This window comes from Lithobates pipiens, unplaced genomic scaffold (genome assembly GCF_037356315.1).
Source record: "Lithobates pipiens isolate NorthernLeopardFrog02 unplaced genomic scaffold, aLitPip1_a1.2 Scaffold_13, whole genome shotgun sequence".
Lineage (NCBI taxonomy): Eukaryota > Metazoa > Chordata > Amphibia > Anura > Ranidae > Lithobates > Lithobates pipiens.
The window spans coordinates 177,223,104-177,235,630 of record NW_027507718.1 but is presented as its reverse complement, the minus strand read 5'-3'; the positions used below and the strand labels follow the sequence as shown (position 1 = coordinate 177,235,630).

General features: G+C 38.5%; 1 protein-coding gene across 1 annotated transcript in view; it reads left to right on the top strand.

Moving 5' to 3' along the window:
- The window catches only part of ISYNA1 (inositol-3-phosphate synthase 1), a 48,674-nt gene extending 37,434 nt beyond the window's left edge, over positions 1-11,240 (top strand). The window contains exons 7-11 of the mRNA XM_077475917.1: positions 579-794; positions 1,138-1,302; positions 5,664-5,777; positions 9,577-9,794; positions 10,016-11,240. Coding sequence (XP_077332043.1) covers positions 579-794; positions 1,138-1,302; positions 5,664-5,777; positions 9,577-9,794; positions 10,016-10,238 — 936 coding nt within the window. The 3' untranslated portion in view covers positions 10,239-11,240. The remainder of the gene's footprint in view (positions 1-578; positions 795-1,137; positions 1,303-5,663; positions 5,778-9,576; positions 9,795-10,015) is intronic.
- The last annotated feature ends 1,287 nt before the right edge of the window (positions 11,241-12,527 follow it).

Below are 12,527 nucleotides of genomic sequence, written 5' to 3'. Positions count from 1 at the left end.
ATTCGTCAGAGAAAATTACTTTACCTCAGTCCTCAGCAGTCCAATCCCTGTACCTTTTGCAGAATATCAGTCTGTCTCTGTTTTTCTTGGAGAGAAGTGGCTTCTTTGCTGCCCTTCTTGGCACCAGGCCATCCTCCAAAAGTCTTCTCATTGTGAATGCAGATGCACTCAAACCTGCCTGCAGCCATTACTGAGCAGGCTCTGCACTGGTGATGCCCTGATCCCACAGCTGAATCGGCTGTAGGAGACGATCCTGGCGCTTAGTGGACTTTCTTGGGCACCCTGAAGCCTTTGCAAATGCAGTGGACATGCTTTTTTATGGGATTAAGTTAATTTTTTATGGCAAAGAGGGACTTTGCAATTAATTGCAATTCATCTGATCACTCTTCATAACATTCTGGAGTATATGCAAAGTGCCATCATAAAAACTAAGGCAGCAGACTGTTAAAATTAATACTTGTGTCATTCCAAAAACTTAAGAGCACGCCTGTGTATATTGGTTTATTTCATTTTCCTCCGATTATGTGTAAAAGAAAATGTTTGTTTATTTTTATTTTTTTGTGCATCTATCTACACAGCTGGGCCTTGAAGTGTCTCCATCCACAATGTTTGCAGTGGCCAGCATCTTAGAGGGCTGTGCTTACATCAATGGATCCCCCCAGAATACCTTTGTTCCTGGAGCTATAGAGCTGGCAACAAGACATTCTGTGTTCATTGGCGGCGATGATTTTAAATCGGGACAGACCAAGATTAAGTCAGTTTTGGTGGATTTTCTTGTTGGTGCTGGCTTAAAGGTACCCTGAATTACCATTTTTTTCATTTTCTATTGACTTGTTCTGTGTAGATGTAATAATTCAGGACTTTTTGTTAATTTGATCATTTACATTATAGGTTTATAAAACATTTTTATAAAAGTGAAATATTAAAATGCATTTCACACTTTTAAAATATGTATGTATGTGTTTATATATTTTATATATATATATATATATATATATATATATATATATATATATATATATATATATATATATTATATTATTAGGTAATATGTAAAATAGTTGACAAAATAATGCTTAAGATATAACCATTGTTTCTCAGTAATTGAATTTCCCCTTTTCATTCATTTATTCCCAGACCGTTTCTATAGTGAGCTATAATCACCTAGGTAATAATGATGGGAAGAACCTCTCTGCTCCTCAGCAATTTCGCTCCAAGGAGATTTCCAAGAGCAATGTGGTGGATGACATGGTTCAGTCTAACCCTATTCTTTATGGACCGAATGAGAAACCTGACCACTGTGTGAGTATAGTTGTAGACCTAATGGGAGTCTATTTCATTATCTTGAAATTGTATTTAAAGCAGACTATACACAGTCCCAGATAGATTGAGGGAGAAAGATAAACCAATAGTGATAATAATTATTAGGGAAATTTTTATAGCCAATAAATGGTTGTGCTCCTACACTAATTTTGTTTTAAATATGGTAGTTGCCTGCCTTTTATGTTGACCCTGAGGCCTTGGTACTTTGTTATCGACTCAGAATAAGCTTGCGTTTAACAAAGTTAAATGTCCTTCTCTGCATGCTTGTTCTGTGTTAGTGACTTATGACGCAAGAGGATCAGCAGGTCAGTAAAGCAACATCAGCTATTGCTGACTCTGTTTCTTAACCACTTGAGATCCGCGCTATAGCCAAATGACGGCTACAGCGCGGATCTCCTTTTCCGGGACTACGAGACTCGCCTGATCACTGATCCGTGCAAGGGGTCGATCCCGACCCCTTATCACGTGATCAGCTGTCAGCCAATGACAGCTGATCATGTGATATAACGGAGCCGGTAATCGGCTATTATTCCTCCTCGCGCTGTCAGCGCGAGGAGAAAAAAAAAAGCACCTTATCTGTGCCTATTAGTGCCGCCTTAACTATGCCTATCAGTGCCCACCAATGCAGCTCATCAGTGCCCACCAGTGCAGCCTATCAGTGCCGCCTAATCAGCGCACTTCAATGAAGGAGAAAAATGACCCGTTTGCAAAATTTTATAACAAACTATTAAACATGATTTTTTTTTTTGCATCTTTTTTTGTTTGTTTAGCAAAAAATAAAACTCCGAGCTGTAACTAAATACCACCAAAAGAAAGCTCTATTTGTGGGAAATAAATGATAAAAATTTCATTTGGGTACAGTGTTGTATGCCCGCGCAATTGTCATTCAAATTGCATCAGCGCTGAAAGCTGAAAATTGGTCTGGGACTGAGGGGGGTTTAAGTGCCCAGTAAGCAAGTGGTTAAAGTAGAGGTTTACTTTAAGGGCTGGTTCACACCACAAAAGTGCACTCCAGATCTGTTCCCGGATGCCTTTCTGAATGTGCGTTTTTGAATCGTTCTGATGCGTTTTTCATGCATTCCAGATGCTTTTCTCCTGTTTTTTTTCTTTTTTCACCATACTGGAGTGCTGTGCGTTTTTATGCATTTCAGTGCATTCCAATGCTTTTTTGATGCATTTTACTGTGCTCCAGTACAGTCCAGTGAAGAGAAAATGCAGCATGTTCTACTTTTTTGTTTTTTGGAACTAACAGCACTGGTGTGAACTATGCCACTGGAACCCATATAACCTACTTTCCACTGGACTGCATGTGGTGTGAATTGGCCCTTTAAAATACAAGTTTATTGTTGACACATTTTATGATAGGTCTGCATGCACATGTTTTACAACTCCCCTTTCTAAACAGGACAGTTTGTCAAATCACAATGACACATGATGCTAACCATATAAGGTTTGAGTTTTGCTCTAATGATGCCATGCTGCTTATACAATCATCCCTCCAGTCAGATAACTAAATATCTTGGATGACCTTGTCGAGGCTTCTTCTTACATTTTACAGTGCATTCCTTTATTGTAAATTGAGGGACACAGGAATTCAGTGACTGATGGGCTATACTGCCTTTCCCATAAGGACTTGGACACTGACAAACAACAAAATTGTGGTCAGGTATAACCCCCTCATACAGCATGCTTTCGCTTTTTTGCTAGTGTCCTAGGAGGATGGACACCTTTTTTCTCTGGAAAAGAACTTAACTTTTTTTTTTTTGGTCAAGATTCCTCTACAAGCTGCTTGAGCAGGCATCTATATGTAGCTAATCCAGAAGAATGTTTCTCTAGCAATTGCTTTGAAGGCTGTACCCAAACCCCGCTGAACTGGACAAATGCTGGGCTAGCCTGGAATTCAAACTGCAGCTCTTCATTGTGGCACTTTCAAGCCCTGAGTGTATTGTTAGCCAGTAAATGTTTTTTGGGTTTAGAGCTGTGGCACAACCTAAAGTTTAACACTGTCTCTGAAGACTTACTTTGCGAGTAGGCCGTTTAGCCTGAGCATCAGGAGCTACCTATGGCTCTGTTGTCCTCAGTACTTGCCTCCGCAACCCAGAAAATCTGAGAAGTAAAGATCTGCCATCTCTTTACCTGAATGAGTCTCTGGTCAGTGAACATGAGAAGGAATTTTCAGCTTAAAGCATTTCATTCTTCTCATAAAAATTACAACAAATGCACCTTCAAAAATGTTTAGTAATGGCAACCTACAAACAAATATTCAATGAAACTTGCTGGCTTTACTTTATTTATTTTTTCCTCTCTAGTATTATCACAGTAGCCATTTTAACTAAGGGCAGATGACTTCATCTCCCTGACTTTTTTAGTTCTTGGAACTCTGCCTGGACCTTTTGGGTTTGGCTCCTGAAACCTGTGACAGGAACTTCCTAGGATGCATTTGTGAGGCCAGGGCTATATCATCCGTGCCTCATGCAACCAGGAAAACACGTGGAAAAAAAACGAAATAAATCAAAAAGAAACCCTAAGCACCACGCCACTCCTATAATGGGAAGCCTAAAAAGCTGCTGACATGAATCACAATCCTACATGTGTAACAATACAATTAAACAATCAACTGTGCAGCGTTTAAAACTAAACACACTAAAGTACCTAATGGTGAAAATATGAGTATTGTGATTATACTGCAAATATCACTTCATATGTGAAACCAATACTAATCATGCAGTGCATAAACAGTTACATTTTGTAAAACAATAAAAAAACAGAATTCATATGAAAAATACACGGTAATAGAAATTAGTCCATAAAGTCCCCACAATGCAAGTGCTTCATAAAAATGAAAATGCCCAAAATGAATCCACTCCTCTGTGCTTAAAAAGGATCCAGGATGTGTATCACCACAGGTGCTTCCCCCTGCAGGAATATTCTCACCTGGATCAGTGTGAACGCTACAGCTAAGTAGGGTCAAAAACAGCTTTCTAGCCTCACAATGGGCTATAACAAGACAACCCCAGAACTCCTCCCCACTCCTTGCTCCCAGGGGGCCAGTGATTACCAATGATAAATAGTAGAGTAAGGAAACTCATAGTGCTTTTATTGTTTAAAAATGTATTTGCATACAAAGCAATGACAAGGTAATCACATTTTCTGGTGCTACAAGCGCATCAGTCTGTAAAGAGCAAAGACAAAATCTGTGTTTGGGAATTACCTCTCCAATTCACACAAGGCCCGCCGACACTTCTCATGGAAATAACTAGCTCCACGCTAGTTCCTAGTAACTCAGTTGCTCATGCCCCTCCCCAATGCATGTCAATACAGGGTCTCGTATCTTCCTCTGGGAGAAATTTTTTACAGGTTGTCTGGTGCATCTCCCTGTGTGCTCATCAGTGACTCCTTGGGATCTGAATTTGGTTCTCTTAGCACTTCAAAAAACACCCTTTGAATCTTTCCTTGTTTCCATCAACTCTGTGAGACGAATATCTGTCTGAGTTGGCTGCTTTATACTACAAAGGCTTAGAGCCTCAGGGTGGTTTAACTTCAACTAAGACATTGTTCATCTTCTGTCTGTGTCCAGCTTCAGCTCATCCAGGGATCTCCCTGCCTGGATGTTGATTGTAGAGGAAGCAATAGCTATGAGGTAGACATGCACAAAACAAAGACTGACTCTTTCTCATTCCTGATGCCCACCATAAACAGGAACTTGCTTCTCGTGTCACCAGTTCTCAGTCATTTAGACAGATTATCATCTAAGCTCGTAATTTTAAGGAAGCTTTCACTGTTTCCTGCCAAGGAGCACTCTGATAGATGCTTCTTGGGCTTTTTGGTATCAGGCTACTGCTTCCCAGTTTTTCAAGAATGCCTCCTGTTCTTCTGCCTAAGATTCTTCAAGTTTTACCAGTTGGATGTTCAAGTCTCTTCTAATGCCAGCTTCATGTTTAAGGTCCTTCAGGTGACTTTTAGCTGTAGGCAGTCCCCAGTTCTATTTTCTTGCGAGCATGTTGGTGTTTTGTTGCTCTTGCCCCCTGTTCAGTTGGACTGTGTTTGCATGTCCTAATGGTCTCTTAAATCATGTGTTGCATAGTGACATAGTCTGCTTGAAAAAAGTCCACCCAGTTCAACCAATAGAGAAAAAAAAATGAATACAATTCTATACCCACAATCGATCCAGAGGAAGGCAAAAAAAATAAACAAAACATAATCCAGTTTGGTTCAGCAGGGGAAAAAATCTTCCTGATCCCTCCCAAGAGGCATTTAGATATTCCTTGGATCTACTGTGTCTCTCAATGGATTTTATGGTAACTACATTATTAATTTGTGCCATAACTGTACGTTTTCAGGTGGTTATTAAATATGTCCCATATGTGGGAGACAGCAAGAGAGCGATGGACGAGTACTCATCAGAAATAATGATGGGGGGAACCAACACCCTTGTTATCCACAATACTTGTGAGGTAAGGCTGCAGGCATGCCGTTTTTTGTTTTGTTTGATTTGCTTCATGATGAGAACACCTGAAAAGAGGTTTTGCCTAATCAGTCTGAGATTTACACAACTCAACCAGATATCCCAGTCAGCTTAGTGTCCTGATATTTTCTGTTGCCGTTAAAGCAACCCTGCAGACAAGCTAAACGTGTAAATGAAGACCGTATATACTTTCCTCTTCTGTCACCCACACCACCATACACTGTTCTGTTTAATGGAAATTATTCCCTTAAAATCTGCAGGGAAAACACAGCCTCCAGTTGTAATCTTCTGGGCCCTCACACAGCTTTAGCTATTTTTGATTGCTGACTTTATTATCAAAGCTGTTTCTTAGAATGAAGTAGAGCCTGTGACTGGGCAGTGAAACAGAAGCTGCAGACTGAGCGGCTCACAAATCTACATCTGCTCCTGTCAGAATATTCCTTGTCAGTATATTTTAGTACAACATTGACTCCTTCTGCTGCCCATATTATAGACAGGGTTCTACTGTAAAGAGGACTTTAAAAGGCTGACAACTAAATCATATTTCAGGTCCTTACACCAGTTGCACATGAAAATACATTTAACAATGTTAATGAATACAAAACTGCATCAATTTGTTGTTTTTTTTATGTGTGTGTGTGTATATATTATTAAAATATCCATCAGAATATAATATAGCAAAGGCACTAAAGGTGCCAAAGTCACAGCAAACATAGTGACAATCCGATTTAACAGGGTAACACTGTATAGAGCGAAGTCGCTCAACAACAAGTTAGAAGGAAATTGAAAAGAGTGCTACAAATCATATCAAAAAATGGCCATAACTCAACCACATCCCAAAAGACATAAGAATTGAAACAAATTATTTCCTCTATGAAGGGGACTTTCGAACAGGGTGAGTGGGCAAAAAAATATAAAGCATATAATAAAAATTATATTTTTTAAATTGTAGTAATCAAGTATATGAGCACATACATAATACAATGAACAATACAATTCTAAGTTTATATGTTTATAGAAAACGGGAAGAACACATTGAATATGTTTTCTCATACACATCACGTTTGTTCCACTCCACCGTGCAACACTGCAGCGGGTATATATATCCGCTTCAGTGTTGCAAGGTGTAGTGGAACAATTGTGATGTGTATTAGATAACATATTCAATGTGTTCTTCCCGTTTTCTATAAACATATAAACTTAGAATTGTATTGTTCATTGTATTATGCATGTGCTCATATACTTGATTACTACGATTTAAAAAATATAATTTTTATTATATGCTTTATATTTTTTTGGCCATTCACCCTGTTCAAAAGTCCCCTTCATAGAGGAAATAATTAGTTTTTCAATTCTTAACAACAAGTTAGAATGACATCAGTAACACCCAAATAAACAATTTCCCACTTCAAATAATCAGGTGTTAACCATGAATATTCTGCTTGTGTTTACACGGGTTTACATTTAACAGTTGAGGGTAGCAGGAAGCGAAATTACAGAGGTAGTCATCCCAGGGGGTGCCAAAACAAAAGGCGATGAAGAAAGGAAGGGGAGAGGATGAGGAGGAAGAGGGGTGGAGGAGATCAAAAAAAGAGGGGGGTGAAGGAAGCCAGGGAGATAGGATGCTAGCGCGATTTTACGAAAGATGGGGAGTTTTTATATATATATATATATATATATATATATATATATATATATATATATATATATATATATATATATATATATATATATATATATATAATCTGCCTGATGTTAGCTAAATTATCAGAGAAACATGTCAAGGTCTGAAAAATATATGTGTAGAAAGTTGAAGTTTATAATTACTATTTCATATAGGTAAATATCAGTTCAAAAAGATGTCCATTTATAAAAGTTGCTCCATCCATATCTTTAGTCCTTTTTCACCCAGTTTTGACAAGGGTTAAAATATTTAGCAAAATGTAATGGGTGGTTATATTGCATTTTTTTGGGGGGGGGGGGGGGGTGCGGTTGCGGTTGCCAGAACTTCAGTGAGCAATGCACTGCTAAGCCCATCCTCGATCCACCGTTACCCAGTTTTTACTGGGTGGTTCAAAATAACATCATTCTGCCTCTAGTAACAGCTACTAGCAGTTATTTTATAGTCATAGTGTTGCCCCTGTATTGTCATAGTGTTTCCCCTGACACTGTAACTGTGTAATGCTAGCTGTTGTGCTTGAATGTACATGAAAAACATCGCTATTGAAAATATTTTTTCATAGGTTAAATATACCCCCCACCCCACAGTTTTTTTATTTGTTTTTTTAACACAGTAGATTTCCATGTCAAACATACAGTGGGGATGGGGGAAGGCTATGATTTCATAGTCAATATGTTAAAGTGCATTGAAACAAAAACAATAATGTTGCTGAACTTTGTGAAATATTGACAGAATATACTTTACATTTTTAAGTTGAGCAAGGATCAGTTCATCAAGCTACTATAGCATATTAAGATGACTTAAAGTGGTAGTAAACTCCCATGTATAATTTGTACCAATAGGTAAGCCTATATTAAGGCTTACCTATAGGTACTGTAAATATCTCCTAAACATGCACCATTTAGGAGATTTACTATACATGCAGCTGGTTGCACCACTGGCGCATGTGCTCTGAAGAAACGGCCACCTGGCTGTTCCTTCAGTGTCCTGTCTTGTAAATGGTGGCTCCCACATGAGTGACATCTTCGCAGCTTTGGCTACTCACACAGCCGGAGTCCACGAACCTGGAAGGAAGACTAGGTGAAGGTTGAAGCCTTGTCAGGGGTGACAGCTCGCTGCTGGAAGTCTTCGTACCAAGGTAAGTTTCACCTCATACTAGCACGTAATGGCTTTACCTTGCAGCTTTAAAAAAAGAAACAAAAAAAATGGTTTACTACCACTTTAAGAAAAAGGGGTAAAAAGAACCAAAAGACAAAAGCTGCAGGTATAAATGCAGGCATTTCTACTTCCAGATCCCAGGCCATTGTTATAGGCACAAAATATTGTGTTGCACCCTAGCACTTTAGAGAAGCCTGGGTCACTATAAAAAAAATTGCCTTTATGGTTATCACAGTACATTAGAAATCTTAAAAAAGAGAAGTAACAATAAGTTAAAGGGCCCACACATTATATATCAGTCCAAACTGTTAAATGCTTGTGCCATATAACACAGCTGTGCAAAATAAGACAAGTGCAAATGTATAACCCTATATAAAAAAAATTAAGTCTATAAAGGTGAAAACAATAGTGACAGTCTAGTTTCAAACAAATGTTATGTGCAGTGCACCCCACAACACTCCTCCACTATCATGAACCATAAGCTACTTACCAGATAATGTGACCCCTTAATTTTAGGATGTCAAGACTTGCTTCCCCAATTCATTGGTAAAATATGATAATAAACTCTGCTGGCATGCTCTTCAGATTCTTAAAAGGATTGGACAGAAACCATGTTAAACAGAGGATATAATAAAAAGCAAGGAGCTCCACAAACCATAATAGAGTAACATCTCATGGAAGTAATTTGTCGTACAGTAATACTCCGAAAACAAAAGGATAAAACTTGTTTTGAAACCACAAGTGGCCAAAGTGCAGAGTGACTTAAAATTGCAAGCTCCATTCATCGAGTTTCATCAGAATTACGTTATTGTGCGAATCCCTGCTAAATAGTTTGATGGCTGTATTAGTATGTCTTATCATTATGATGAACAGTAATGCTATGGTATGTTGCTGATTAGATTTAATATGTTTTGTGCTTCTTGGTGAAATATTTTTTTTTTTTTCTCAGGACTCTCTGCTTGCTAGTCCAATTATCCTAGATTTGGTGATCCTCACTGAGCTCTGCCAGAGAATAACTTTCTGCACTGAGCAAGACCAAGACTTCCAGACGTTCCACAGTGTCCTGTCAATTCTCAGCTTCCTCTGTAAAGCTCCACTTGTGCCACAGGGAACACCAGTAGTAAATGCCCTCTTCAGACAGAGAAACTGCATTGAGAACATTCTCAGGTAACATTTGTTTTCAAGATAGTTGTGAATTGTCTAGTAGATCTGCATCAGCTGTGACATAATTAGAATTCATAGAACATATTCACAGTTTTAATTTTCCATGGTTTTAGAGCAAGTAATGATTAGAGCTAGGTAAACCCTCTTTCTATTAGACTTTACCAGACTTATTTAATGTGTATTTTAAATAGCTTGTACTAATACATGTGTTATGTCTTTTGCAGGGCTTGCTTGGGTCTGGATCCACAAAATCATATGATGCTGGAGTACAAGATGCAGCGAAGTTTTGTGAGTCTCAAAAGACCAAGCAAAGTTTTGAACCCTTGTGCAATTTCCAGTAAGAAGGGAACGGTCCAGGTCAATGGCTTTCATCAAGGCATTACTAATGGGCACTGTAATGGACTGAAACAAACTGTCACCAGCAGTGACACTGAGATAGAAAATTAATAGGTGTCCTCAACTATAACATGCATTTTTTTAAAATAAAGTCAACCTAGAAGTTTGAAGTTCACACTACGACTCTTGCACTGATATCTATTACTTAACCCTCTTATTTGAGTGTTACATAGGTTCATTAACCTAGAACTGTAGTTCTTTTACTGCTGCCTTATACATTTGTTGTAGTTTGAAGTTATTAAATAGAACTTCGGATGACTTGATCCCTGCTAACTGTTCTTATAGAATTCCCCCTTACAAACTACATTACATTACTTGAAGGTTAGTTTTCCTGTTTAACCATGTGTCCAAATAACTTCATAGAATGCTGTATTTGAATAAGGGCTATAACCATTAAAATCCAGCCAGCAGCTATGTGTTTTGGAAAAGCTGTGAACTTTGTGTAGTAATAGGTACATAATAATATATGAACTGGAATATTCGTTGTGGATGGGTCTCCTACTACTGCCAGCTCGCATACACTAGGGCTGCATATTTATAATATCCCCCAGCTCACATAAATTGAGGGCTGCATATTACCAGTATTCCCCTCCCGATCTTCATATAAATGGAGTTACTAAAATAGCTCAGTTCTTACATGGTTAGGTCTATGAAAGCAACATGATGGCAAGGGCACAGTAAGCGCTGTTATAAACCATCACTAGTTTCTCTTCTGATCTGTTCTTGTAACAAGTTAGATATTTGAAGGATTACTATGTTCTTCCTGTACCTTTAAATCCAATTGTGCTCTCATGATTTGTGCTGTGGAGATCTTTTGTTCTCTGTTCACAACCTAAGGATTGACTTACATAGTGGTATGATGGGTAAATGTGGGTTTATGTCTTACATAAAACCGTTTTGTTTGTCTTCAAACCGGAGGCAGATTTTTTTATGAATTGGTTGATGCTTTGTGTCAGTACATCTGCAATTAAGATTGTCTTCCTTTTCTCCATTGAAACTAAGATGTTAGCAATCATGGTCCTGCACAGTGCAAAAATAAAAAAATAAAAAATATTTGTGCTTGGTTATTTTTTATTTTTTTGATGGTTGGCAGTACTCATTATCATGTCTACATTTAGCTGTGTATGGTAATCCAAACATGCTTCCCTACATAGCACTTGTTGTTATTCAAAGGAATCCTTTCAATTATAAAAATGCCTCAGTACGCATATATCTGTCCTGGTTTTCTCCAATTGCTAGTCCTCTGATTCTTTTGCCCACTAGGGACTCCCAATATAACTTTCCCAGTGGTTAATGGAAATGAGTAGGGTACCTTTTTTAAGACCCTCTAATATTCATGTGAAATTTTTAAATGCCCATAACATGCAAAGATATAAAAATGCCTCCTCATAGAGTAGTAAAACTTGCCAAGCCTTTTATTAGTTTTATTATAGTTGTTAAGGTTGAGTAAAGACAATAGGCCATCCAGTGTAACCTGTGTTGGTGTTGGGGTGTGGGCGTGTGTGTAGAAAATAATTTCTCATATCCCCATATATTGTTTTTGCTAAGATGCACGTCCAAGGGTCTTTTAAAACTATCCATACTTCCATACTATCCAACTATCCATACCATCCTTACCACCCTGACAGTGAAAAAACCCCTATGCAGTTTAAGGTTAAACCACTTTTCTTCCAATCTCATCGTGTGGTCCCGTTCTCTTACACTCCCTGGGACTGAAACGTTTCATACTTAGGCTGTGATCACCGTTGAGATATTTGTATATTGCTATCATATCTCCTCTCAAGTGTCTCTTCTCCAGTGAGAATACATTGAGCGCTCATAGTCGTTCCTCATAATTGAGGTCCTCCATATCAATTTAGTTGCCCTTCTCTGGACTCGCTCCAGCACCTCCTTTCTGAGGATTGATGAACAGAACTGGACGGAATACTCCAGATGTGGCTGAACCAGCGTTTTATAAAGTGGCAGGATTATAGTTTTAGAAAAGTAAAGTCCCTTTTTAATCCATGCTAATATTCTGCTGGCTTTGGTAGCTTGGCACCGCATGCTTTTGCTCAGTCTGTTTACTAGGACCTCTATATCCTTTTCCATCCTGGAATACCCTAGAGGGTAACTTGCTTTTATATTTCTCTTACTTTAACTGACTGACACAGCTCCTTTACTTAGACCATTAGGTTGTTACGCCACCTTCAGGAGAGGACTAGGCAGAACATGTTAACATGTAGAACAAAACCAGAACTTTCTAGTTCTGCCCAAGGAGCGGTCCCTTCAGTAACAACCCCCCAGCCTGCATACTGTAGCCTCAGTTTTTTTCTGCCTAGTGAAGGAGAAGGACCTTGGAAC